This window comes from Polypterus senegalus, chromosome 6 (genome assembly GCF_016835505.1).
Source record: "Polypterus senegalus isolate Bchr_013 chromosome 6, ASM1683550v1, whole genome shotgun sequence".
Classification (NCBI taxonomy): domain Eukaryota; kingdom Metazoa; phylum Chordata; class Cladistia; order Polypteriformes; family Polypteridae; genus Polypterus; species Polypterus senegalus.
In genome coordinates this window covers 93,071,524-93,095,553 of record NC_053159.1, presented here as the reverse complement: position 1 = coordinate 93,095,553, position 24,030 = coordinate 93,071,524, and the positions used below count along the sequence as shown (strand labels likewise).

General features: G+C 39.6%; 1 protein-coding gene across 1 annotated transcript in view; it reads right to left on the bottom strand.

Moving 5' to 3' along the window:
- Positions 1–22,258, bottom strand: part of nhej1 (nonhomologous end-joining factor 1) — a 221,590-nt gene extending 199,332 nt beyond the window's left edge. The window contains exons 1-3 of the mRNA XM_039756510.1: positions 22,173–22,258; positions 13,789–13,975; positions 10,682–10,897 (exon numbers count right to left, since the gene is read on the bottom strand). Coding sequence (XP_039612444.1) covers positions 10,682–10,897; positions 13,789–13,975; positions 22,173–22,177 — 408 coding nt within the window. The 5' untranslated portion in view covers positions 22,178–22,258. The remainder of the gene's footprint in view (positions 1–10,681; positions 10,898–13,788; positions 13,976–22,172) is intronic.
- Positions 22,259–24,030: the final 1,772 nt, after the last annotated feature.

The window sequence follows — 24,030 nt, the reverse complement described above, 5'->3', positions numbered from 1 at the left end:
CCACCGTATTAGGAGCTCTTTTCTTTGTCAAGTCGGTCAAGGGCGCCGCTCTCTCGGAGAAGCGAGGCACAAACCGGCGGTAGTACCCGGCCAAACCGAGAAAGGATTGGACTTGCCGCTTGGTTTGCGGACGGGCCAGGCCATTATGGCTTGCAACTTGGAACACTGTGGCCTCACAGTACCCGCCCACTAGGTAGCCCAAATATTTGGCTTCCTCAATCCAAAGAAACATTTCTTGGGGTTGATTCGGAGCCCGGCCTCTCCCAGTGTCCGTAATACTGCTGTGACCTGCTGTATGTGTTCCTTCCAGGTGCTGGAATAGATGACGACGTCATCCAGATAGGCAGCACAGACCGAGTTATGGGGCGGAGCACTTTGTCCACCAGACGCTGAAAAGTCGCAGGCCCGTGTAACCCGAATGGAAGGACACGATACTGCCAGTGTCCGCTAGGAGTGCTAAACGCGGTTTTTTCCTTCGCGGACTCCGTTAAAGGAACCTGCCAGTACCCCTTTGTCATGTCAAGTGTAGTCAAGAATTTGGCTGGTCCCAGTCTCGAGGAGGTCATCCACGCGAGGCATGGGATAAGCATCAATTGGAAACTTGGTTGCCGGCGGAAGTCATTGCAAAACCTCCAACTGCCGTCAGGCTTAGCAATCAAGACGATGGGACTGGACCAGGGACTACTACTTTCCTCGATTACTCCTAGTGCCAGCATTCGCTTGATTTCCAGTTCCACTTCTACTTTCTTTGCCTCCGGGAGTCTGTAGGGTCGCTCACGGACGATCACCCCCGGGTCAGTCAATATGTCATGCGCAATCAGAGAGGTCCGACCGGTTTTCACTTACCACCTCTGGGACAGAGCGGATAGCTGCTTGAGCTCTTGTTTCTGCCTGGGGATAGCTGCTCGCGAAATTAAGGGAACTTACTTCGCAAGAGAGAGCAGGGCTGTCCGGAGGAGGGATCGGGCCCTCTCCTTCCACGGTTTCAGCAGGTTTACATGATATATTCGCTCAGCTGGTCGGCGATTGGGCTGTTTCACCAAATAGTCAACCAATCCCTTCCTTTCCTTAATTTCGTAGGGGCCTAGCCAATGGGGAGCAGTTTAGAGTGAGAAGTTGGTACCAATACCATGACGCGATCCCCGGTTGGAACTCCCGGAGAGTCGCCACGGTCATAAGGCGGGCCTGTGCTGATTGCGCCTCTCTATATGACTTTTAGAATCGGTCTTATTGCATCAAATCTACGCGCAATTGGGATATATTCCAAAATATTAGTGGAGGGCTGTGCCTCCCCTTCCCAGCCCTCTTTTAAAATATCCAATAAACCCGGGTTGTCTTCCGTACAGTAATTCAAATGGAGAGAACCCGTAGAGGCTTGAGGAACTTCCGATATGCAAAGAGGACAAGGGGGAGGAGTTGGTCCCAATCCCTCCCATCCTTGCTGACTACCTTACGTAGCATTTGCTTGAGAGTTTGATTAAATCTCTCCACTAGGCCATCGGTTTGAGGATGATACACGAGGTCTTTAAATGCTTTATTTTCAGTAACTTGGCAGTCTCCTTGAGCGTTTCCGAGGTAAAAGGCGTTCCTTGGTCCGTCAGGACTTCTCTAGGAATGCCTACTGTGAAAAGACTCCTACTAGTTCCGTGCAATATTTTTGTGGTAGCGGCGCAACGGAACGGCTTCAGGGAATCGGGTAGCATAATCCACGAGGACGAGTATATATTTATATCCTCGGGCTGAGGGTTCTAGGGGTCCTACTATGTCAACCCCAATCCTATCAAAGGGAACGTCAATAAGGGGAAGGGGAACCAGAGGAGCACGGTCCTCCTAGGAATTTGCCGCAGTTGACATTCCGGACAGGAAAGCGCAAAAGCGCGAACCTCCTCATTAATCCCGGCCAGAAAAAGCGGAGCTTAATTCGCTCTAATGTTTTATCGGAGCCGAGATGGCCTCCAAGAAGGTGGGAGTGTGCTAACTTCGCAAACCTGCCGCCGGTAGGTCAGCGGGATTAGCAACAACTTCCGGACCTTCCCCTCATGTTCAGCGACCCGATACAACAAGTCATTATCAACGACAAAGTGAGGTCCCTGTGGCATGGGCAAATGCGTGCGTTGGCCGTTAACGAGAACCACTGCATTCTTTATGTGTTTCAGAGAGTCGTCATTCCACTGTTCTCTCTTGAAAGAAGCCGGCGTCGCTCTAAACTGAAAGTGCAACTCAGAGAGCGGGTCCGGTCTGACCTCAAGGGGCGGAGATTCCTCCCTCGCTGCCGGGCGCTAGTGGATGGCGTAGTAGCCCGCGACGGTCCGGGAGTGTCGTCACTCTCTTGGCCTACCGCCCCACTCCCTGTCGGCTGATTACGGTGTGGAAGCAACTTGAGATGAATCGTTGTCATCTATAACGAGGCCATAAGTTTTCCGGGGAATGCTTACTAAACTACCGCCGTTACTATCAGACCAGTCTCGCCCGAGGATTACGGGAAATGGAGGATCCGGATGCACCGCCACGGTAAGCTGTCGAAGGGTTCCTCCAAGACATATGTAACACCGGGCGGTATTGTACGAGCGGATATCTCCGTGTATACATTTTAGACTGGTCTTCTTTTTAATCCACTGTTGCGGCAGAATAAAGCGGCGAGCAACGACAGACACGTTACTGCGGAATCGAACAGCGCTGTGATCTTATGTCCATTAATAAGAAGCTCCCCGTATGTTTATCCGCCAGGGATTGCTAAGGGCACACAAACAACCCGCCATTGTCCCCTACGGTCCGCCTTGTTCCCGACAGGTCGCAAGCCAGACGGCCCGGCGACTTCGGAACAAGCTCTGGAATGCGTGGAAGGGACTGCTTTAGTGGACATAGCTCCCTAGTCCACAGAGCGGCTGTTCTGCCCTCCCAGGTTTCACAGCCGGCCTCTGGGATTGCAAGAGCTGCAGCAGCTCGTCCATAGAATGGAATTCGCCCCAGGCGGCTGGGCAAATTCCTGGGGTAGTATTTTCAGCAGCAGAAAACAGGCCACTTGCTGCACTATTTGTAAGGGGTTAACTCGAATGGCGTAGCCACTCACCCACCTGTTGCCAGAGAGCCATAGCCTGCTCTGACAGCCCTTTGCTTGGGTTAAACTCCCAGTTTATGATTCCTTCCCCTGCCGGCCTGGGGACAACCCATCGTTAACTGGGACCTTGGTCCCGATGGGCAGCTCGGCTTTCCTGCCAAGGAGAGCATACTGAGCCACTCGTGTGTGTTCCCCAGAAGCCAGCCCACGCCTGTGGGTCCCCACGTTCTCCACGAGATGGGTGGTCCCCACCGAGTTATGCTCATGGAGCAGAGCCTGCACCGCGTCCTTCCTGACCCTCTGGCACTCCCGCCCTGAAACTCGGCCCGGTACTCACCCACCTGGTTCCATGATAGTTCGTGTCCCGGTTCATCGGGGACACCATCCTGCCGACTACGCCACTGTAATAAGTGGAGACCAGAGACGCGGGAAGGTTTGGGGCAGCCACCCGCTTATTACGGTTTCCCGGCTGCAAAAGTCGTTGAGGCATTGCAATAGTAGTTTACACAACAGAGTCCAAAACAGAACTGCCTGCCTAAGCAAGGCAGTGAGCTTTATAGCAGAGGGCGGAAATGATGTCGTCCTCTGGGCCGGAACTGGAAGTGACATCATCCTTGGGGCGGAACCGAAGTGACCTCATTCTTGGGGCCGGAACCGAAGTGATGTGTCCTTCCTGGAAATGGCGGTTCCTGGTGGGATTTCCCGGGTAAGACCTGTAGAGAACTCAGAAAGAGCGTCAGTGCACCCCGCCCCCCCCCCGGGCAGATGTATAAACAATATTTCCTAAGCCCTTCAGCTGCTTCCCATGCACACGTGTGTGACAATATATACTGTATATACACATATATATATACAAATGTACATATATATATCTACATATATATATATATTAGGGGTGGGACTCGATTAAAAAATTAATCCAATTAATTAGAGGCTGTGTAAGAATTAATCTTGATTAATCGTATGTAATCGACACGTAAATTTGCCCCAAATCGCAAATTTTTTTTTATTTAAAACGGTTTTAGTGGGCAACAGAATCAAATAATAGACATGGACATGAATATTGTAAACTGAAGCTGTTTTAATTTCTGGAAAAAAAAAAAAGCCTTTAATCTGCATTTGAATTCAAAACAGAAACAAAAATATCATCCCTGGTTAAAATTGGGCAGACTTAAAAATAAAGTGGTAGTTTAAGTACTTTAAGTAGATTTTCAGAATAGTATTGTCTTTAAATAATAATAACCAAAATTTCAACATAAAGTGTAGTTTTTCTTCTTAAAAATAAGTCAGAAACATAAAAGGTAATTTGACCAACTTAATCTTTAAACTCTGAGTAACATTAGCCAAAATTATTTTGTACATTAGGCTAAAACAGTGTGATCATTGAACATTTTGTAATCAGATGTAATTAGAATTACTAACGGTCACGAAGTCCAATGATCCCTATATTAATATATAAATATATTAATATATAAATATATATATATTAATATATATATAATATATATATATATATAGATATATATATATATATATATATATATATATAGATAGATAGACAGACAGACAGACAGCAACACTCATCACAGTGACAAAACAATTACATTGACAATTATGTTACGTTATTTTCAAAATGTTTCCTTTTCTTTTTCATTGCTTCTTCAACACACTACTTCTCCGCGGGTATTCTGCTAGTCTTTTATATATAAAAAAAGTGTATAAAAATACTTTAATTCCAGTTGCTTTTGGTAACACTGCAGAAAGGGAACAATTAGAACATAAAGAATAAACACTATGTTGCCCCTTTCACTTTTTTTCCCCTCACCTTACAGGAGACTGTTAAACATCTTACCCTAAGGTTATTGTATCTAGACTGCACTAGTATAAGATATCTCAACTTTATCCTTGCTACATCGCTGCCAGGGGTCTCTTTTTACTTTGGATATGCCTGGTAGAAAAGCTCCATAGCCACAATAGTCGGTAATAACAATAAGAAATCTGTGTTAAAGCTAAATCTTGAAATAACACTACTTTTACTTGAAGATTATGTTCAGAAGCAGTATTTATGTGACTAAATTTTGAAAGCTGGAATATCAAAGGCCTCAATCATGATCTAAATGATATTAGAAAAGAAAAATATAGTACATAAACATATAGTACATGAATAAGCATTCTATTTTCAACAAGTTTCAGTCAGGTTTTACAATAAATCATAGTACAGAAACTGCACTACTTAAAGTATTAAATGATTTGAGGGTTAATACAGACAGATACCATATATCTGCTCTTGTTCTCTTAGATTGGAGCGCAGCACTTGACACCATAGACCACAGTATTCTTATAAATCACAATGTGTGGGGGTCTCCGGCAGCATCTTAAATTAGTTTCAATCTTACTTAACAGGTAGAAAATTCTGCTAGGTTATGGTGATTGCTCTTTTTAGATCCATAATATTGTATAGAGTGTACCACAAGAATCTATCCTGGGTTTGCTGCTTTTTTCAATCTACATACCTCCATTAAGTCAGACTATCTCAAAACACTAGGTGAGCTACCACTGCTATGCAGACGACACACAGCTTTATTTATCAATAGCACCGGATGACCCCAATACTTTTGACTGTCTAATCCAATGTCTTAGCAGTATTCCAAAAGGATGAGTAGTAACTTTTTCAAACAACTGTAAATAAGGAAAAAACAGAAATCTTAGTGATCAGCAGATATGAAATAGCGAGGGTATTAGAAATAAACTTGATCACTTAGGTTTAAAAGTCAAGGTGGAGGTAAAGAATTTAGGTGTAAACTTTGACTCTGACCTAAATTTTAAAACATATACTAAACACATTATATACAGCAAAAGTTAGACCACTTATAACTTTACAAGGCTCTGAAAAAATGTACTCCTAACAAGACTACCTAAGAAAGACATCAGTTGAAATACAGAAGCCAGAATCTTAACAAAAAAAAAAATCTGAGCACATCTCAATAGTTTTAGCATTGTTACATTGGTTACCCAAGTCATTCAGAATTGACTTTAAAACACTACTAATGGTTTATAAAGCGTTAATTAGTCAGTCTTATATTTTGAAATGCCAATTCCACCCCAAGTTAGAAACTTAGCTCTTCGTTTGATTTTAGCCTTTTTGTAGCTGCATTTTTATATGTACTCCAAATGGACTATATAGGCATAAAATGATCATATTCTTCAGGGATCCGCAGTCTTTACTAATCACTACCATTTATTGTCTTTTCTGATCAAGGCATCATGCAGTGACCTGTTATGATGGAATGAAGGTTGGTGCACTCCAGCTGTATCTGCTGTGACTTGTTCATGTACTTCCAGTCAGGGGTCTTTGAATGCAGAAAAGCACAGAGGGTGTGGGGGTGGGGGCATGTTGGAGGACTAAACAGCAGCTGTTACTCTTTTTAATTTTGACAAGTAATAGCATTTGAGGTGCCTAATACCTGGTACAGTATATTATCTCTTGAGGAACATGAGGTCTAGTTGCTTATTCTGCTGCCTATATTTTGGTATTCTAAATAAAGGAGTTTTTATGGCTATTGAGGAACCACCCGAAAATTCAGCTAAGGAACATCAGTACATTCTAGGATTCACTGTCTATGCAACACAATACCAAGAAGCTTTTCCTTTAACAGCAGGGATTCCTGCTGCACTTGATAAAGAATTTAGATGTATCTTTAGTCAAGTGGCAGCCCTGCAGAAAACACTAAAAAACAAGGGCATCACAATCACGCCAACCTTCAAAGAGGTAGAGTCCCTTATTGAAATTAAACATCTTTTGGCTTATGTGTATCATTTGCAAAACTGATAGGTTGGTGAAGAGAAATAATACAATACTCATAGAGATGATGTTCAAAGTGGTGCACAAAAGCCATAAGGACTGGGACTTGCTTTAATCCATGCAATTAATTGCCCATCAGGAAATTCAACAAGATTAAATGGCTTTTCAACCATTCACGATGATGTATGGGATTCAACCAAGAGAGCTTCTAAATATTGCACGAGTTATCTGTGGAGAGAAACCTGACTCACAGATGAGAATCATAAACCATGTATATTAGCCAAGAAAGAATAAAAAATAAAAAGACCTTTTCTCAAAGAACATATAGATGCAGCCCAGTTGTATAAACACATCACCACAGTAAAAGAATTCCAGCCAGAAGATGTCATTATATTTATTCCTTCCTCCACCCTCCTGTTTGATCAACGTTTTCACTTCTTGGGGAAGATATATTTATATAAAAAAAGAGGTTGAAAGAGACTTTTTTGGGGACTTAACTGAAGTGCTATTTTTTCATCTTTAAAATATTTAACTGAGACTGCAAGGCTGCCATTTTAAATGTGTCTCACTTGTGAAGGAGAAAAAAACACGGACAATTGAGCACACACAAGCTGACTCACAATCTGTTTGTTTTTTATTGCCCTGTGTCTATATATACCCGCACATATTCACCTTCCATCCTAATATTATGGACAAACTGTATTGTGTTTACTACAGCAAGTGTGTTTAGGTAATTTGTTGAAAAAATAGTCTATCACCATGTCTGAACCATAAACAGAGAAAATCAAATTTGTTTTGTGTTCACTTTTGCCAATTTATGAACTTTGGTCACAATGTGAAATTTATGGGGGAGGACATCAGTGGGAGATTGTACTTGTTCCCCTATTTTATATTTTTATTGATAAAATTTGGTTGTTATTTAAAATAATTTGTTTAGTGCTGCTTCAACAAAAGATTCAGTCAAAATAAATAAAAAAATAAATATGTATAGTATATCACTTCATAGTATTAACTCTTCGACTTAGACATGAGATATTCCACATTAATTAAGGATTAACTATCTTTAACTATAACTTTAACTATCTTAACTATAATTAACTATGAAACTTATACTGAATGGCTCCTGCTCAAATATGCTTGAAGAGGTACAGATAACCACTATAATTTCATCCATTTAATTATACCTCAAAGATGTACCTGCATTCATTTCAAAAGATATATGAATATTACAATGTTCAATATAACATTAAATAACTGATTATCAGTTAAGTATTTCTGCTTTCACATTTGCTTTTTCAAAGAAGATAAATAAAAGCATCTAAAATATATAATACATACTTCTATAATTTTACTAAGACATGGACTTTCTGGGTAAAAAATTCTAAAACCACTAATAATGTTGTAATCAGATTCAAGCATAGATCCAACTGGCAAAAATGAAACATAACAGTAATGCAGTGGAACATGACTTTCCTAGGGAGGCTAATGACATTCTCTTGAGTTAATGTATCTATTTTTTACTCTCTTCAGTGAAAAGATATATTTTTAAAAAGATAATTCAAACACCTGACTCCATTGAGCATACCCATTACAATACTTCTTGCCTCCTCTGGTGGCCCTAAACAAGAACTGCATGGAAAATCTTCAAAATTCCTGGCTTCAAAAACTGGTCTAAAAGAACACACTTCGAACAAGTTAAAATGCTCCTCTTATTTGCAAGTCATAAGAAATCACTCATAACAACCGACTAGTAGAAAGTACATAAGCTCATATAATTCTTCCACTGCCTCCAGAAACTCAAAATTGTATACTTGTTATATTTAAAAGACTGAATACTTATTGATATGTATGTTATTTCCACATCAGAAAAGTGATTTTCAGTTTTTCTGTATGCATTGAGGAAGCAAAGAATATGATCAAATAAAAAGAAAACAATCTTTATATACTTTAGGATAAGGATGAAGCAACTGAACCAAATACAAGCCAGACATACTAAGGCAATAAAGAGAGTTATTCTATATACAGTGGTGTGAAAAACTTTTTGCCCCCTTCCTGATTTCTTATTCTTTTGCATGTTTGTCACACAAAATGTTTCTGATCATCAAACACATTTAACCATTAGTCAAATATAACACAAGTAAACACAAAATGCAGTTTTTAAATGATGGTTTTATTATTTAGGAGAAAAAAATCCAAACCTACATGGCCCTGTGTGAAAAAGTAATTGCCCCCTGAACCTAATAACTGGTTGGGCCACCCTTAGCAGCAATAACTGCAATCAAGCGTTTGCGATAACTTGCAAGGAGTCTTTTACAGCGCTCTGGAGGAATTTTGGCCCACTCATCTTTGCAGAATTGTTGTAATTCAGCTTTATTTGAGGGGTTTCTAGTATGAACCGCCTTTTTAAGGTCATGCCATAGCATCTCAATTGGATTCAGGTCAGGACTTTGACTAGGCCACTCCAAAGTCTTCATTTTGTTTTTCTTCAGCCATTCAGAGGTGGATTTGCTGGTGTGTTTTGGGTCATTGTCCTGTTGCAGCACCCAAGATCGCTTCAGCTTGAGTTGACGAACAGATGGCCGGACAATCTCCTTCAGGATTTTTTGGTAGACAGTAGAATTCATGGTTCCATCTATCACAGCAAGCCTTCCAGGTCCTGAAGCAGCAAAACAACCCCAGACCATCACACTACCACCACCATATTTTACTGTTGGTATGATGTTCTTTTTCTGAAATGCTGTGCTCCTTTTACACCAGATGTAACGGGACATTTGCCTCCCAAAAAGTTCAACTTTTGTCTCATCAGTCCACAAGGTATTTTCCAAAAAGTCTTGGCAATCATTGAGATGTTTCTTAGCAAAATTGAGACGAGCCCTAATGCTCTTTTTGCTTAACAGTGGTTTGCGTCTTGGAAATCGGCCATGCAGGCCGTTTTTGCCCAGTCTCTTTCTTATGGTGGAGTCGTGAACACTGACCTTAATTGAGGCAAGTGAGGCCTGCAGTTCTTTAGACGTTGTCCTGGGGTCTTTTGTGACCTCTCGGATGAGTCGTCTCTGCGCTCCTGGGGTAATTTTGGTCGGCCAGCCACTCCTGGGAAGGTTCAGCACTGTTCTATGTTTTTGCCATTTGTGGATAATGGCTCTCACTGTGGTTCGCTGGAGTCCCAAAGCTTTAGAAATGGCTTTATAACCTTTACCAGACTGATAGATCTCAATTACTTCTGTTCTCATTTGTTCCTGAATTTCTTTGGATCTTGGCATGATGTCTAGCTTTTGAGGTGCTTTTGGTCTACTTCTCTGTGTCAGGCAGCTCCTATTTAAGTGATTTCTTGATTGAAACAGGTGTGGCAGTAATCAGGCCTGGGGTGGCTACGGAAATTGAACTCAGGTGTGATACACCACAGTTAGGTTATTTTTTAACAAGGGGGCAATTACTTTTTCACACAGGGCCATGTAGGTTTTGATTTTTTTTTTCTCCCTAAATAATAAAAACCATCATTTAAAAACTGCATTTTGTGTTTACTTCTGTTATATTTGACTAATAGTTAAATGTGTTTGATGATCAGAAACATTTTGTGTGACAAACATGCAAAAGAATAAGAAATCAGGAAGGGGGCAAATAGTTTTTCACACCACTGTATTATTTTAGTTTTGTAATATCTGGTTCTAACAAATTTATGTTGCTGCAACAGGAAATTGAATATATGTCACACAGTCAAGGAATGTTGACCAAACAAACCAATACAACATACCAGTAACCCTACAGGTTCCAATTTTAATAACACATTAAGGATGTAAAGGTAATCGAGCAGAGAGACCTACCACTCTGACAGAGGCAGGTGAACAGCTGAACCTCCAGTAAAATGGAACCCCAGCTAGTTCACTCTTCATGTGCAGAGTCAAACCATCCTGAAAACGCTCACAAGAAAAAGTGGCTGCACTATCAGTCCCCTCACGGCCCTCTAGCTTTGGCTGAGCAATAGCACACAGCTGTTGAAAGAAGGAAACAACTGAGGCTTTCAACCGTCGGTTCAGCTCCTGAATGGATAGAAAAAAAAACAAAAACATATTGATTGTGTAAATTTACTATACTTTACACATTCCTGATGATTATTTCCAAAAAGACATTTTTCTTGTTATTACCATTTATGATAAGAATTCACCAACAAATAAAAGTTTTTTTCAAGCACATAATTTAATAAAGGAACTTGTCATCCTTTTTGAGAAATATGTCTCCCTAATTATTTTGCACTAATTAAGCACATTACTAAGGTGAAAAAGGGAATACCGTATATATGAGCATAGGAGTGCACAATAAAACAAACAAGAACAAGATGAACAAACATGCTGTAATTCAGAAATAGCTGAGCATTTTTAAAAAGGCTGAACACCTTTATAAATCAATGTCATTCTCAAATTCCCGTATTTCAGTTTTATACACATTATATTCATTCATAGTCACATATGCCACAAAAGTCTCTAACTCTTTAGGATCTAAACAAAAAAAACTTTGGGGAATAAAGTAAAGGATGGACAGTTGGCTAAAGCCAGCAGGACATTATACTATTTTTAGTTGGAAAACGCATCAAATGTAATTACTGCAGTTGCTGGATTTTGTCATCTTGAGGATGTCAGATTTCATGACTGAAAATACTAAGTGATGACAAAACATGCTTGCATCTAACTAAACAACTGTTGCAGTGATTATCAGTTCAGACTTCATTTACAATATATAATTGTTAAGACAGAAGCAGTCACATCTTGCTCCCATTACATGTACCATATACTCTGAAATCTCCAGCAACTCATACACACTGGTGTGTAATATGCCCTGGCAAAATCAAATTAAGTCATAGAGGTGGACTTGTGTGTGCTTGAGACATGACAAGCAATGAACACTCATCTAAAACTATAATGCAAACAATGCAGCTGCATGGAAAGAAGAAAATGGTATGTTTTAGATTGTGCAAACTAAAAGAGGTTCATCTTTCAGATGTGACAAAAATGAGACAACAGAAAGAAAAAATAAAATGGTCACCATACCTGGAAACTCAAAAGAACTGGTGCAATCAGGCAGCATGTAAGCAGTTGTTAGAATGTCGCCACCTCCTGATACTTTGAAAATCTAAAACTCTGCTGAGAAGTCATCACAGAGTCATGTAATTTGTTATCAAAGACAAGATCTACCAACTGCAGTTAAGTTTGGCATGCTCTCTAGAAATTGTGCAATATGCCACCGATTTTACATGACTCTGTGGCCAAACATAAAATTAGAGAAAAATGCCTAACACCACTACTACTTCTTTCAGCTGCTCCCATTAGGTGTTGCCACAGTGGATCATCTTCTTCCATATCTTTCTGTTCTCTGCATCTTGTTCTGTTACACCCATCACCTCCATGTCCTCTCTCACCACATCCATAAACCTTAGCTTAGGCCTTCCTCTTTTCCTCTTCCCTGGCAGCTCTATCCTTAGCATCCTTCTCCCAATATACCCAGCATCTCTCCTCTGCACATGTACAAACCAACGCAATCTCGCCTCTCTGACTTTGTCTCCCAACCGCACAACCTGAGCTGACCCTCTAATGTACTCATTTCTAATCCTATCCATCCTCGTCACACCCAATGCAAATCTTAGCATCTTTAACTCTGCCACCTCCAGCTCTGTCTCCTGCTTTCTGGTCAGTGCCACCGTCTCCAACCCATATAACATAGCTGGTCTCACTACCGTGCTGTAGACTTTCTCTTTCACTCTTGCTGATATCCGTCTGTCACAAATTACTCCTGACACTCTTCTCCAACCATTCCACCCTGCCTGCGCTCTCTTCACCTCTCTTCCACAATTCCCATTCCTCTGTACTGTTAATCCCAAGTATTTAAACTCATCCACGTTTAAGCCAACTCTACTCCCTGCATCCTCACCATTCCACTGACCTCCCTCTCATTTACACACATGTATTCTGTCTTGTTCCTACTGACCTTCATTCCTCTCCTCTCTAGAGCATATATCCCACTTCTCCAGGGTCTTCTCAACCTGTTCCCTACTATCGCTACAGATCACAATGTCATCAGCAGACATCATAGTCCACGGGGACTCCTGTCTATGCTCATCTGTCAACCTGTCCATCACCATTGCAAATAAGAATGGGCTCAGAGCTGATCCCTCATGTAATCCCACCTCCACATTGAATGCATCCGTCGCTCCTACCACAGACCTCACCACTGTCACACTTCCCTCGTACATATCCTGTACAACTCTTACGTACTTCTCTGCCACTCCCGACTCCCTCATCCAATACTATAGCTCCTCTCGAGGAACCCTGTCATATGCTTTCTCCAGGTCCACAAAGACGCAATGCAAATCCTTCTGGCCTTCTCTAAACTTCTCTATCAACATCCTCAGAGCAAACACTGCATCTGTGGTGCTCTTTCTTGGCATAAAACCATACTGCTGCTCACTAATCATCACCTCACTTCTTAACCTAGCTTCCACTACTCTTTCCCATAACTTCATGCTGTGGCTCATAAATTTTATTCCCCTATAGTTACTGCAGTGCTGCACATCCCCCTTATTCTTAAATATCGGCACCAGTACACTCCTCAGGCATCCTCTCACTTTCCAAGATTCCATTAAACAATCTGGTTAAAAACTCCACTGCCATCTCACCTAAACACCTCCATGCTTCCATAGGTATGTCATCTGGACCAATAGCCTTTCCATTTTTCATCCTTTTCAAAGCTGTTCTTACCTCCTCCTTGTTAATCCATTGCAATTTCTGATTCACTATCTCCACATCATCCAACCTCTTCTCCTACACTACTAAACACCAAAAAACAGGGACAAATACAACCCCCTGTCCCCCACACCCAAAAATATTCATTTTTCCTTCAAAAAAAATTAAGAAATGAGGCCTTGCGTTCATATGCCTACCTGGGCCCTCTGTTCAAGAGTATTTGTGTCCACTGACTCATACCAGACAAAGTCCAAATCAGAGATCAAAAGCTGATAGGCAGTATTCTCAAAGCTGACTTTCACCAAAAAAAGGGTGCTAGAGATCTCAACAGGAACCCAGGGCTGATCTAGTAGAACCTTAGCTGTGTTCCCTGATTTCTCCATTCTGCAAAAAAGGAAAGTGCATTAGTTCCAGATAGAGTTTCCAGTGGATTCTTGACTCAGCAACTAGAAAAAGAAGTCTTTGTTCTAAAGTATATTTACATACAAACATAACTTAATCTAAAAAGTTGAAACAGTAAAGTCTGCTAAAGCTGTTAGAAAATATAAATGTGTCAGCGCCAATTTTGGATAAATGGAGTTGAGTTTCACAACAGGCTAATACCCTGTCTGGGTAAGAAATAATCTGCAAAATAGTGCAATAGGCGCCTGAAGAGTCAGCTGATAAACCTGTTCTCAAAATTAAACATGGAATATGACAACAAATGATACAAAATTCACTAATGTCATTTTTCTGAATAATTAGATCACAACAATTCAGCTACAAACAAAAATACCATTTTAACATTTCATGAACAGCTATAAAACCCAGTTGATGCAATACTAAACTGTGATATAAAAAAAAGATATGAGAGATAATTCTAAACATACAAGTAAGACTACTAGACATTATAGTTTTAAAAGGTGTAATTAATACAAAAGTAATAAGTGATATTATCAGAGAATGTTGTGAAACTGCTAAGCATTTGCTGTGTCAATTACCTAAGCTTAGGAAATAGTATTTTACACACTAAAACATTCATTAGGGAACAGGGACCTCAGCAAACTTACACATCAATAACATAGATTTAACATACTTTAAAAATTCTCAGGTGAACAGATGATAACTAAAACAAAAACAGCCTGACAGAGAAATATTTTGAATGCACACTCCAAAATTAGTTTTACACACCGAGAAAAAAGCAATCACACACCTTGGAAAAATGTGCAAAATGTCTGCATGTTTGCAGAACCCTGTCTTCAATTCAAACACACTAAACTGTGTAAATTATGTCTTCCTGTTGACATTCAAAGCTGAGTTTTCAGGAAGTAACTGTTTATATATTGGTAAAAAAGCACATATTTTGCACGTTTTGACCATATAAATGGATAATAGACATGTGGATTAACACAACAGAAGTGAGAATTTTTTTCTTTTCACATTTCTTGACATTGTCCAGAACTGGTCACCACATGGTTGCATTGAGTTTGAATCCTTAATACTTAATAATTCCATGAGAAAACATGATATTAAATTCTTTTCTCAGCCACCACACCAAACTACATGGAGTAAGAAACATATAAAAATACATAAAAAATAATTTTTGGGTGGAATATTACTTTAAGTTGCAAGCCTTAACTCCTCTAAAGTTATCTCATATGAGTGAATGTTCCCTGCGATGGACAGGATCCTCATCCTGGGCTATTTTCTGCTTTGTACTCTTTGAATTCCTGAACTTGATAAGATGGTTAGAAAATGGATGAACGGGAGCTTACTAGGATCAGTAAAAATTTTGAGAATGGAGGAACAGCAGGAAATACAAGGCGGCGCAAAGCCAGCTACTTGACCCACTTATCTGAAGTAATATGTCAGACTAAAGCCATATTAATTCTTGCATGTTAAAAAAAAAAAAAAACCTTGGTTTATATTCAATTTACTGAAGAAATTTGATATCACAGTTTACAACACTTGAAAAGACATTAAAACTGCTGTCAATGATTCTACATAGAAGTCAGTGGCGGTTCCGCCCACATAGTAGTTAAACAGGACAAACTTGAAAAATCAATAAACAAACAGGTTTCGGTAGCTAAGCAGAGGCAAGGTACGCTCCAAAACGTGGTGAAAGGTAGACCGACTTGAATGGAGGCTGGCACGTGAGTGAGGAGAGCCCTGCCCAACTCCCCACTCCTAACATCACGCTTCCCCCTGCCCTCGGCCCCCAGCCTCTGTCTTGGATTAGCATGAATAAAATGCTCCTTCAAGTGAACTATGATACTTAGTGCAATGACAGAAGTAGCAAAATCAACCGGACTGTTCAAGCAAATTATAGCAAAAAACTCAATCTAAATCCGTTAAGTAGTTTTTTGTGAAATGCGGACAGACATACTGATGCTGAATTATTTATATCTTATATACTGTACACACACACATATTATGTATCTCTCTCTCTCTTCAGCCACCTCATCCTCCTTACTCAGGCTCCTGAGTGGAGTGTGGTGGCCTCCTTTATGCAGCACCAGAAAGTCCCCGGACATCTGTCACAATATATATATATATATATATATATATATATAAAATTATTGCTGTATTAGGCTGCGTGTTCCTGGTGTGACTCGGGCAGTTGTTGTGGCCATCCTGTACCTGTCACTCAGGTGTGATATTCGGATGTACCGATCCTGTGCAGGTGTTGTTAAACGTGGTCTTCCACTGCGAGGATGATCAGCTGTCCTTCCTGTCTCCCTGTAGTGCTGTCTTAGGCGTCTCACAGTGCGGACATGGCAATTAATTGCCCTAGCCACATCAGCAGTCCTCATGCCTCCCTGCAGCATGCCTAATGCACGTTCACGCAGATGAGCAGGGACCCTGGGCATCTTTCTTTGGGTGTTTTTCACAGTCGGTAGACAAGTCTCTTTAGTGTCCTGCGTTTTTAGAACTGTGACCTTAAATGGCTACTTTCTGTAAGCTGTTCAAGGTCTTAACGACCATTCCACAGGTGCATGTTAATTAATTGATTATGGTTAATTGAACATGCATGGAAAACATTATTTAAACCCTTTACAATGAAGATCTGTAAAGTTATTTGGATGTTTAAAACATTATTGTTGAAATACACAGTCCTGAAAAGTGACATTTCTTTTTTTGCTGAGTATATATATATACAGTGGTGTGAAAAACTATTTGCCCCCTTCCTGATTTCTTATTCTTTTGCATGTTTGTCACACAAAATGTTTCTGATCATCAAACACATTTAACCATTAGTCAAATATAACACAAGTAAACACAAAATGCAGTTTTAAATGATGGTTTTATTATTTAGGGAGAAAAAAAAATCCAAACCTACATGGCCCTGTGTGAAAAAGTAATTGCCCCCTTGTTAAAAAATAACCTAACTGTGGTGTATCACACCCGAGTTCAATTCCCGTAGCCACCCCCAGGCCTGATTACTGCCACACCTGTTTCAATCAAGAAATCACTTAAATAGGAGCTGCCTGACACAGAGAAGTAGACCAAAAGCACCTCAAAAGCTAGGCATCATGCCAAGATCCAAAGAAATTCAGGAACAAATGAGAACAGAAGCAATTGAGAGCTATCAGTCTGGTAAAGGTTATAAAGCCATTTCTAAAGCTTTGGGACTCCAGCGAACCACAGTGAGAGCCATTATCCACAAATGGCAAAAACATGGAACAGTGCTGAACCTTCCCAGGAGTGGCCGGCCGACCAAATTTACCCCAAGAGCGCAGAGCGACTCATCCGAGAGGTCACAAAGACCCCAGGACAACGTCTAAACAACTGCAGGCCTCACTTGCCTCAATTAAGGTCAGTGTTCACGATTCCACCATAAGAAAGAGACTGGGCAAAAACGGCCTGCATGGCAGATTTCCAAGACGCAAACCACTATTAAGCAAAAAGAACATTAGGGCTCGTCTCAATTTTGCTAAGAAACATCTCAATGATTGCCAAGACTTTTGGGAAAATACCTTGTGGACTGATGAGACAAAAGTTGAACTTTTTGGAAGGCAAATGTCCCGTTACATCTGGTGTAAAAGGAACACAGCATTTCAGAAAAAGAACATCATACCAACAGTAAAATATGGTGGTGGTAGTGTGATGGTCTGGGGTTGTTTTGCTGCTTCAGGACCTGGAAGGCTTGCTGTGATAGATGGAACCATTAATTCTACTGTCTACCAAAAAATCCTGAAGGAGAATGTCCGGCCATCTGTTCGTCAACTCAAGCTGAAGCGATCTTGGGTGCTGCAACAGGACAATGACCCAAAACACACCAGCAAATCCACCTCTGAATGGCTGAAGAAAAACAAAATGAAGACTTTGGAGTGGCCTAGTCAAAGTCCTGACCTGAATCCAACTGAGATGCTATGGCATGACCTTAAATACGCGGTTCATGCTAGAAAACCCTCAAATAAAGCTGAATTACAACAATTCTGCAAAGATGAGTGGGCCAAAATTCCTCCAGAGCTGTAAAAGACTCATTGCAAGTTATCGCAAACGCTTGACTGCAGTTATTGCTGCTAAGGGTGGCAATTACTTTTTCACACAGGGCCATGTAGGTTTGGATTTTTTTTTCTCCCTAAATAATAAAAACCATCATTTAAAAACTGCATTTTGTGTTTACCAGTGTTATATTTGACTAATGGTTAAATGTGTTTGATGATCAGAAACATTTTGTGTGACAAATATATATATATATATATATATATATATATATAGAGAGAGAGAGAGAGAGAGAATTTAAAAATACTTTTACTGGTACCAGCAAACCATCCCTAGTCTATCTCATCCACAGCTACATTTTAATATGAAGATCATTACCTGAATCTATCAAAGTAGTAAAACAGTAATACATAACTGTGAAAAATTAGTTGAAAGGTCTGAGTTACAGACAGACATGTACCTTATGCCTATGTCTAATTTTAGTGACTGGGTGATGTAAATTGTTCAACCTGAAAGAAGACTACAATAGAAGAGTTCTAAATATGCAACATATTTTGAAATCCATTAATAATACTGACAACAGTTTCACATTATCTTAATGGAATGCAACAACTTACAGAGAGTGGTAAAGAAATTAAATAAAGAATGACTTTAAATAACTGCAAACAACGCTAACATAATGGAAGTTGAACTGTCAAGAAACAATAAAGCCAGTGGTGGAGGTACTTATGTTTCCTATTTTATTGTATTCTTGTAGGCTAAGGGTGTCAGACTCATATCTTAGAGTGCCACAAAAGATGCAGGCTTTCGTATCAGCCACATTTTTAATTAGTAATCAATTACCCGAGGTAGTTTAACATACATTTTGCCTTAAATATAATTGACCTTAATTTTTTTTTCTTTAACTGGCAGCCAAACAATAAAGAAATGCATAGCAAGCCAACAGATTTCCAGCTAACTCAGGGGCTCAAATGGCCTTTGAGGGCCTACCATTTTCACTCCAACCAATCTCCTATTTAGATGTTAATATAACCCATCATTTAATTCAGTGGCTTGTTAGTGCTGTTATTGTGCCACGCAAGTCATTTCCAAAACTAATTTTCTTTTAACATCATCTTTTAAATACTTAGTGGACAACAGTACATTATTATTTCTTAGACCTTCACTTTTTTGTTTTCAATCTCAATTTCAAAATTTCAAGTATTTAATTGAGGCAGATATTTTGTGAAAGACAAGGGTGCAAATGGAAAAAAGTTAGCCTGGTCATCTGTTGGCACCCTTTAAATCTCATTAGACTTTGGCTGCATTAAGAAGAAAAAACAAAACAATTAAAATGCAAGTCAATTAAAATCAAGGCACCATAGTATGTTCCATTAAAAACTGGAATGTCCACAATTATACAATAACTGAAGGTAGGTTTAGTGCCCAGACAACATTCTACAATGCTGTAGTCAACACAGAGAACAGTGCAACTGGAGATCATAAAACACAATTAAAAATACATTTTAAAAAGCCCCAAAAATCAGTATTAACTTGTGGGCTGAGATTAAGCTTGATGTTAAAAGGTCTGTATCATATAATGGGCATTCTATAGAAGATGGGGGGCACTTTTAACAGCTGTTCTACAAAAAGTACTCCTTTAATGGGTGTGACTTTGAATATCAGGAGAATGGGGTTGTGGCAGAGCTGTTCCAATATGTCACTTGATGATTTTGTATTGAAGTTACACCTCAATTAAAAGTGGAAAAATCTTTTACAGTTTGGGTGCAGGGAACACATATTTCACATGGGAAAAACTTAAAGCTGGCCAAATTTTACCACACAGACAAACCCATTCATCCTTTTATTAAATGTTCACCAAATTGCTACACTTTTTTTATCCAAAGCAACTATCCGAAATGGAAAAACTCCCAAGCTTTGCGACTGCAACGACAGTTTTGCAGGCATGTGCCAAATATCAACTGCAAACACCTGATGGAAAATCTCAGCAATACCAAATATCAGTCAATGTCCAGGAAAGATATTACAATTTACAGCTTCACCCTACGCTAATTTTTATTCATTTTTATTAGGTAGGTTTTTATTTTTATTATGTAAAACTCATACATTAGTAATTTACATACATATGTGAAGAATTATTTTAAGAATTCATTTAGGGGGCAAAATGTGTCTGGATGGCAAGACCTGGGCCCCTCAGGCCAACCCTATAACACCAACCCCTGCCCCACCAAGCCACCCAACCTTTCAACTTAGAAAAGCTAAGTTTGATTGTGTATTTTCATTTAAAGGTTACACTGCGTCTTTGTTTAAAACTTCATTCTATCACTTACAGAATACAGGAAGAATTGGACCTTTGTTAAGAATGCATGACACCAAGAAATTAGTCTCTGCTTTTGTAACATCTCATCTGGACTACGGAAATTCCTTGTTTGTTGATCTACCCGGAAAAAAACATTCAGTGGTTACAGTATGTCCAAAACATTGCTGCATGTGTTTTAACCAAAACCTATAAAATAACTCACACAACCCTAATTTTAATTTCATCATCCCTTCACTTGCTACCTGTTAAAGAAAGAATCAATTTTAATATCTTACTCTTAGTTTACAAATGTATTATTGGTAGTGCCCCTGTCTAACTTCAAGACCTATTTTTCATATATACACCTGTCAGTACTCTGAATCCTCTAATCGCACGGCTGCTCCACAACATGCAACAGAGCATTTACTTTTATCTGCCCTCATCTATGGAGAAAACTCCAACTGTCTGTCTGAAGCTCTGCAACAGTGACTAGTTAAGATTTTAAAGAGTTATTTGTTTCAATGTGCTTCTAATATTCCATGATAAGTAATATGCACTTGTTTTATTCTGTTCAATTTCTAGAGCTTTAAATAGTATTATGCTTATGTTTTTTATTCTTGATTTGTAAAGCACAAGGGATGACTGTTATTTTAATGTCATATCAATAAAATGCATTAATTGTACCAGCATAATGACAGTAATTACAAAATATTAAGCATTTCCCCATAAATTCATATAATTGAGTTAAAGAATCTATTTAAAATAAATTTTTTCATATAAAATCTAAATAATAACTGTTTTTACTAGAACTGCGGCAACATAAAGCACAATATTACAGTCACTAGAAAAATACAGATTTTTCCTGATCCTGGACAGGACAAACCAAAAATGACCAAATTAAATAAAATATTGCTGTGGAATAAAATTGGCAACATACATATTAGACAAGTCATTAACATACAAATATGAAGGTTTTGATGTAAATTTATTAATCAGAATTACTGTAGTTTGCTTTGTACCGAAATGATGGATAACTTTACAAAAGGCGAGTCCGGATTTCCTCCGAGTCCTACTAAGCAGCCTTTTCATGACGATGACTGAGAAAGTGTTTTCTAGAGGAATATGATATTGGCTAGACGCCATGAGATGAAGGGCTGGTTGGCCTACAATGTTGCCTTATTCCATGTCAGAGTAAGGTTTTAATTTGTCATGAATTTTTAATCAGCAATACATGCACAATTACGTTAGATAAAGCTAGGAATCCTACAACCTGAAAATACCCACCGTATATACTTGATATGTGGTTCGACTCAAATTACTTTAAAGACATACTGTAAATCTCAGCGGTCTAGACAGTTGACACATTTAGGGATATGTCAACAGCAAAGGAGCCCCTGGTGTAATTAATGCAGGCGCACGAGTAACTTCGCATTCCTTTGGGTGCACTTAGGTTTAATTCAAATATCCGCAGTTGTTTATTCATTACCGTATACCTTTTAAATGAATGCTATTTAGACCGACATGTCTTTGCATAGACACTTCAAAGTATTATAATGAATGCGTTAATACAACACTAAAAGTTTCTATCGGAGATATTAATACTCCATGAACTTATGCACGTGTATAAAACCCACGCTACAATCTTTAAGACATACAGTATCCCAACATTTGCATTTCATTCTTAACTTCTAAATCAACACACCCACTATAACGAAAGCACCAACTGAACTTATTAGGCGCTTAATCCCTTGTGCATTATCTTGAAAAGGAAAAGAAAAACTAAGTATGACAAGAATGCCACACAACACACTCGGTGCACGTCCGCTGCCTCACTACTTAAGAGCCTACGGTCACCTCATACAAACGAACTTCGGATGCTCCACGCGCAGCCTCCAGACTCCAGTCCGCTCTTGTCTCTATTCCCACGGAAACTTTCGGGTAGAAAGCAACGTTCCGGCGCACGTGAAACAAATTACACCACCAGGGGTCACAATTGCACCCCGCTGTCATCTTCTATTAAGCGTACACTTACGCAAACAATACACTGGATTCTGTCCCCATAATGAGCATTTTGTTTAGGAAAGTTCACTTCTTCAACAAAAGATAGTACTAATAGGAAACACTGTAATTCACCCTGCACCTCTGAAGTGTAGTTTACACACTGGATGCTTTGGTAAGTCTTTTCACAAATAGTATTTTTAACGTGAGCAAAGTATTTTTTTTCTTTTGTATTGTATATATTACTGTACTTTTCGGAGCAAAAGGGATGAATGAATGAAAGAAAAAAGTATCGCCCATCTATTTTTAGACACGTACAAGATTTTTTCAGGTTGAGGTTTACATTTTGTTCGTAATACTGGCACTAGAGATTCGACAACTTGCTGCATGACAAGGAAAGATGACAATGTTATTGTACTTTGTATATAATGTAGTACCGGTACCAAATGTCAGAATGGATTCTTTACCCTTTGCATATTTTTTTAGGTGTCCGGCTATCTTTAAACAGACTGCTGTCCTTTGGCACACAAATCTGTTTGCGACATTCCGAATTTACACAGCTCTACATTTTTACAAAGTTCCCCCAGCGACCGCTTCTAACTTTATTACTGTATATATGGCCCAAAGCTCTTAGAAACGGCAGGATGGTCTCCATTCTATGCAGCTAGAGACAAAAGCACATTGGCAGGAGTCTAGAGCGAGTTGCTGTTAGGTGGGGTGTTACACGTTGCCTTGTCAGATGTTGAGTGCTGCACTGTCATGCGTCGCAGCAGAGGTCGGTTACAAGTAAGCAAGCGAACCTCCTCTTCGCTGTTTTCCTTTTTTGAACTGATACAAAGACAGTTCCAGGTTCGAATCTCAGCATTGAGACTCTCCCTCATTTGCTACTCTGTAATGCCTTTGCAATATGCCTCATCCTTTACTCTCTGCCACACTTTTTCTGAACAACACGAGCCAGAAGCTATAGACGGCACCCATGCATCCACATCCATGGACCTTAACTTATGAAGAAGCATGGTGGAACTGCAGAGGTAGCAGTCTCTCAACAGTCTTCCTCCATGTCCTAATACTGCAAATGGCGCTGCACTTCCACGATATCAACGTCCAAACTCTCCAGCAACTCCTCAAAAGATGCAGTCTCTGAGGCACTGTGCACTTGCTGAAATCATAGGGTAGGTCTTGTTTTCATCCTGCTTCTGACACCAATGCAGTGCCAACCCCGAGTGCCAGAATGGATTCTTTTTCTCGTTACATGGCTCTGTTAGGTAGCTCACTATCTTTAAAAGGACTGATTGCCTTTGAATTAATTAGATGGAATTCTGTTTGCAACATTGCAGGCTTGCTGTTTTTATAGGCGCCCCTGTCTCTGGTGATAGAATGTCAGTTTATTCTGTGGTTTACTCTTACAACGTGCAACATTTCAGTACCATATTGCAAACAATGCGTGTGCATAACCTAGATCAAAGAAATTTAAATGGGAGAAGATTTGCTTTTATTTGGCAAAAAAAAAAACTTCCCAATGAGGTAAGCGAAATTTACTTGACAGGATTTCTTAAAGTAAGCTAAGTAATCGTAAAAGTCAATAATTCTTACAATACGGAAAACAAGATTTAATGTCAGGATATCAATACTTTTCACTTGCTTAGATTTCATTTTTTTGTAGTGTTACAATATGATAATAAACTTGAAACAGATTGAATGGAATGTCAGAACA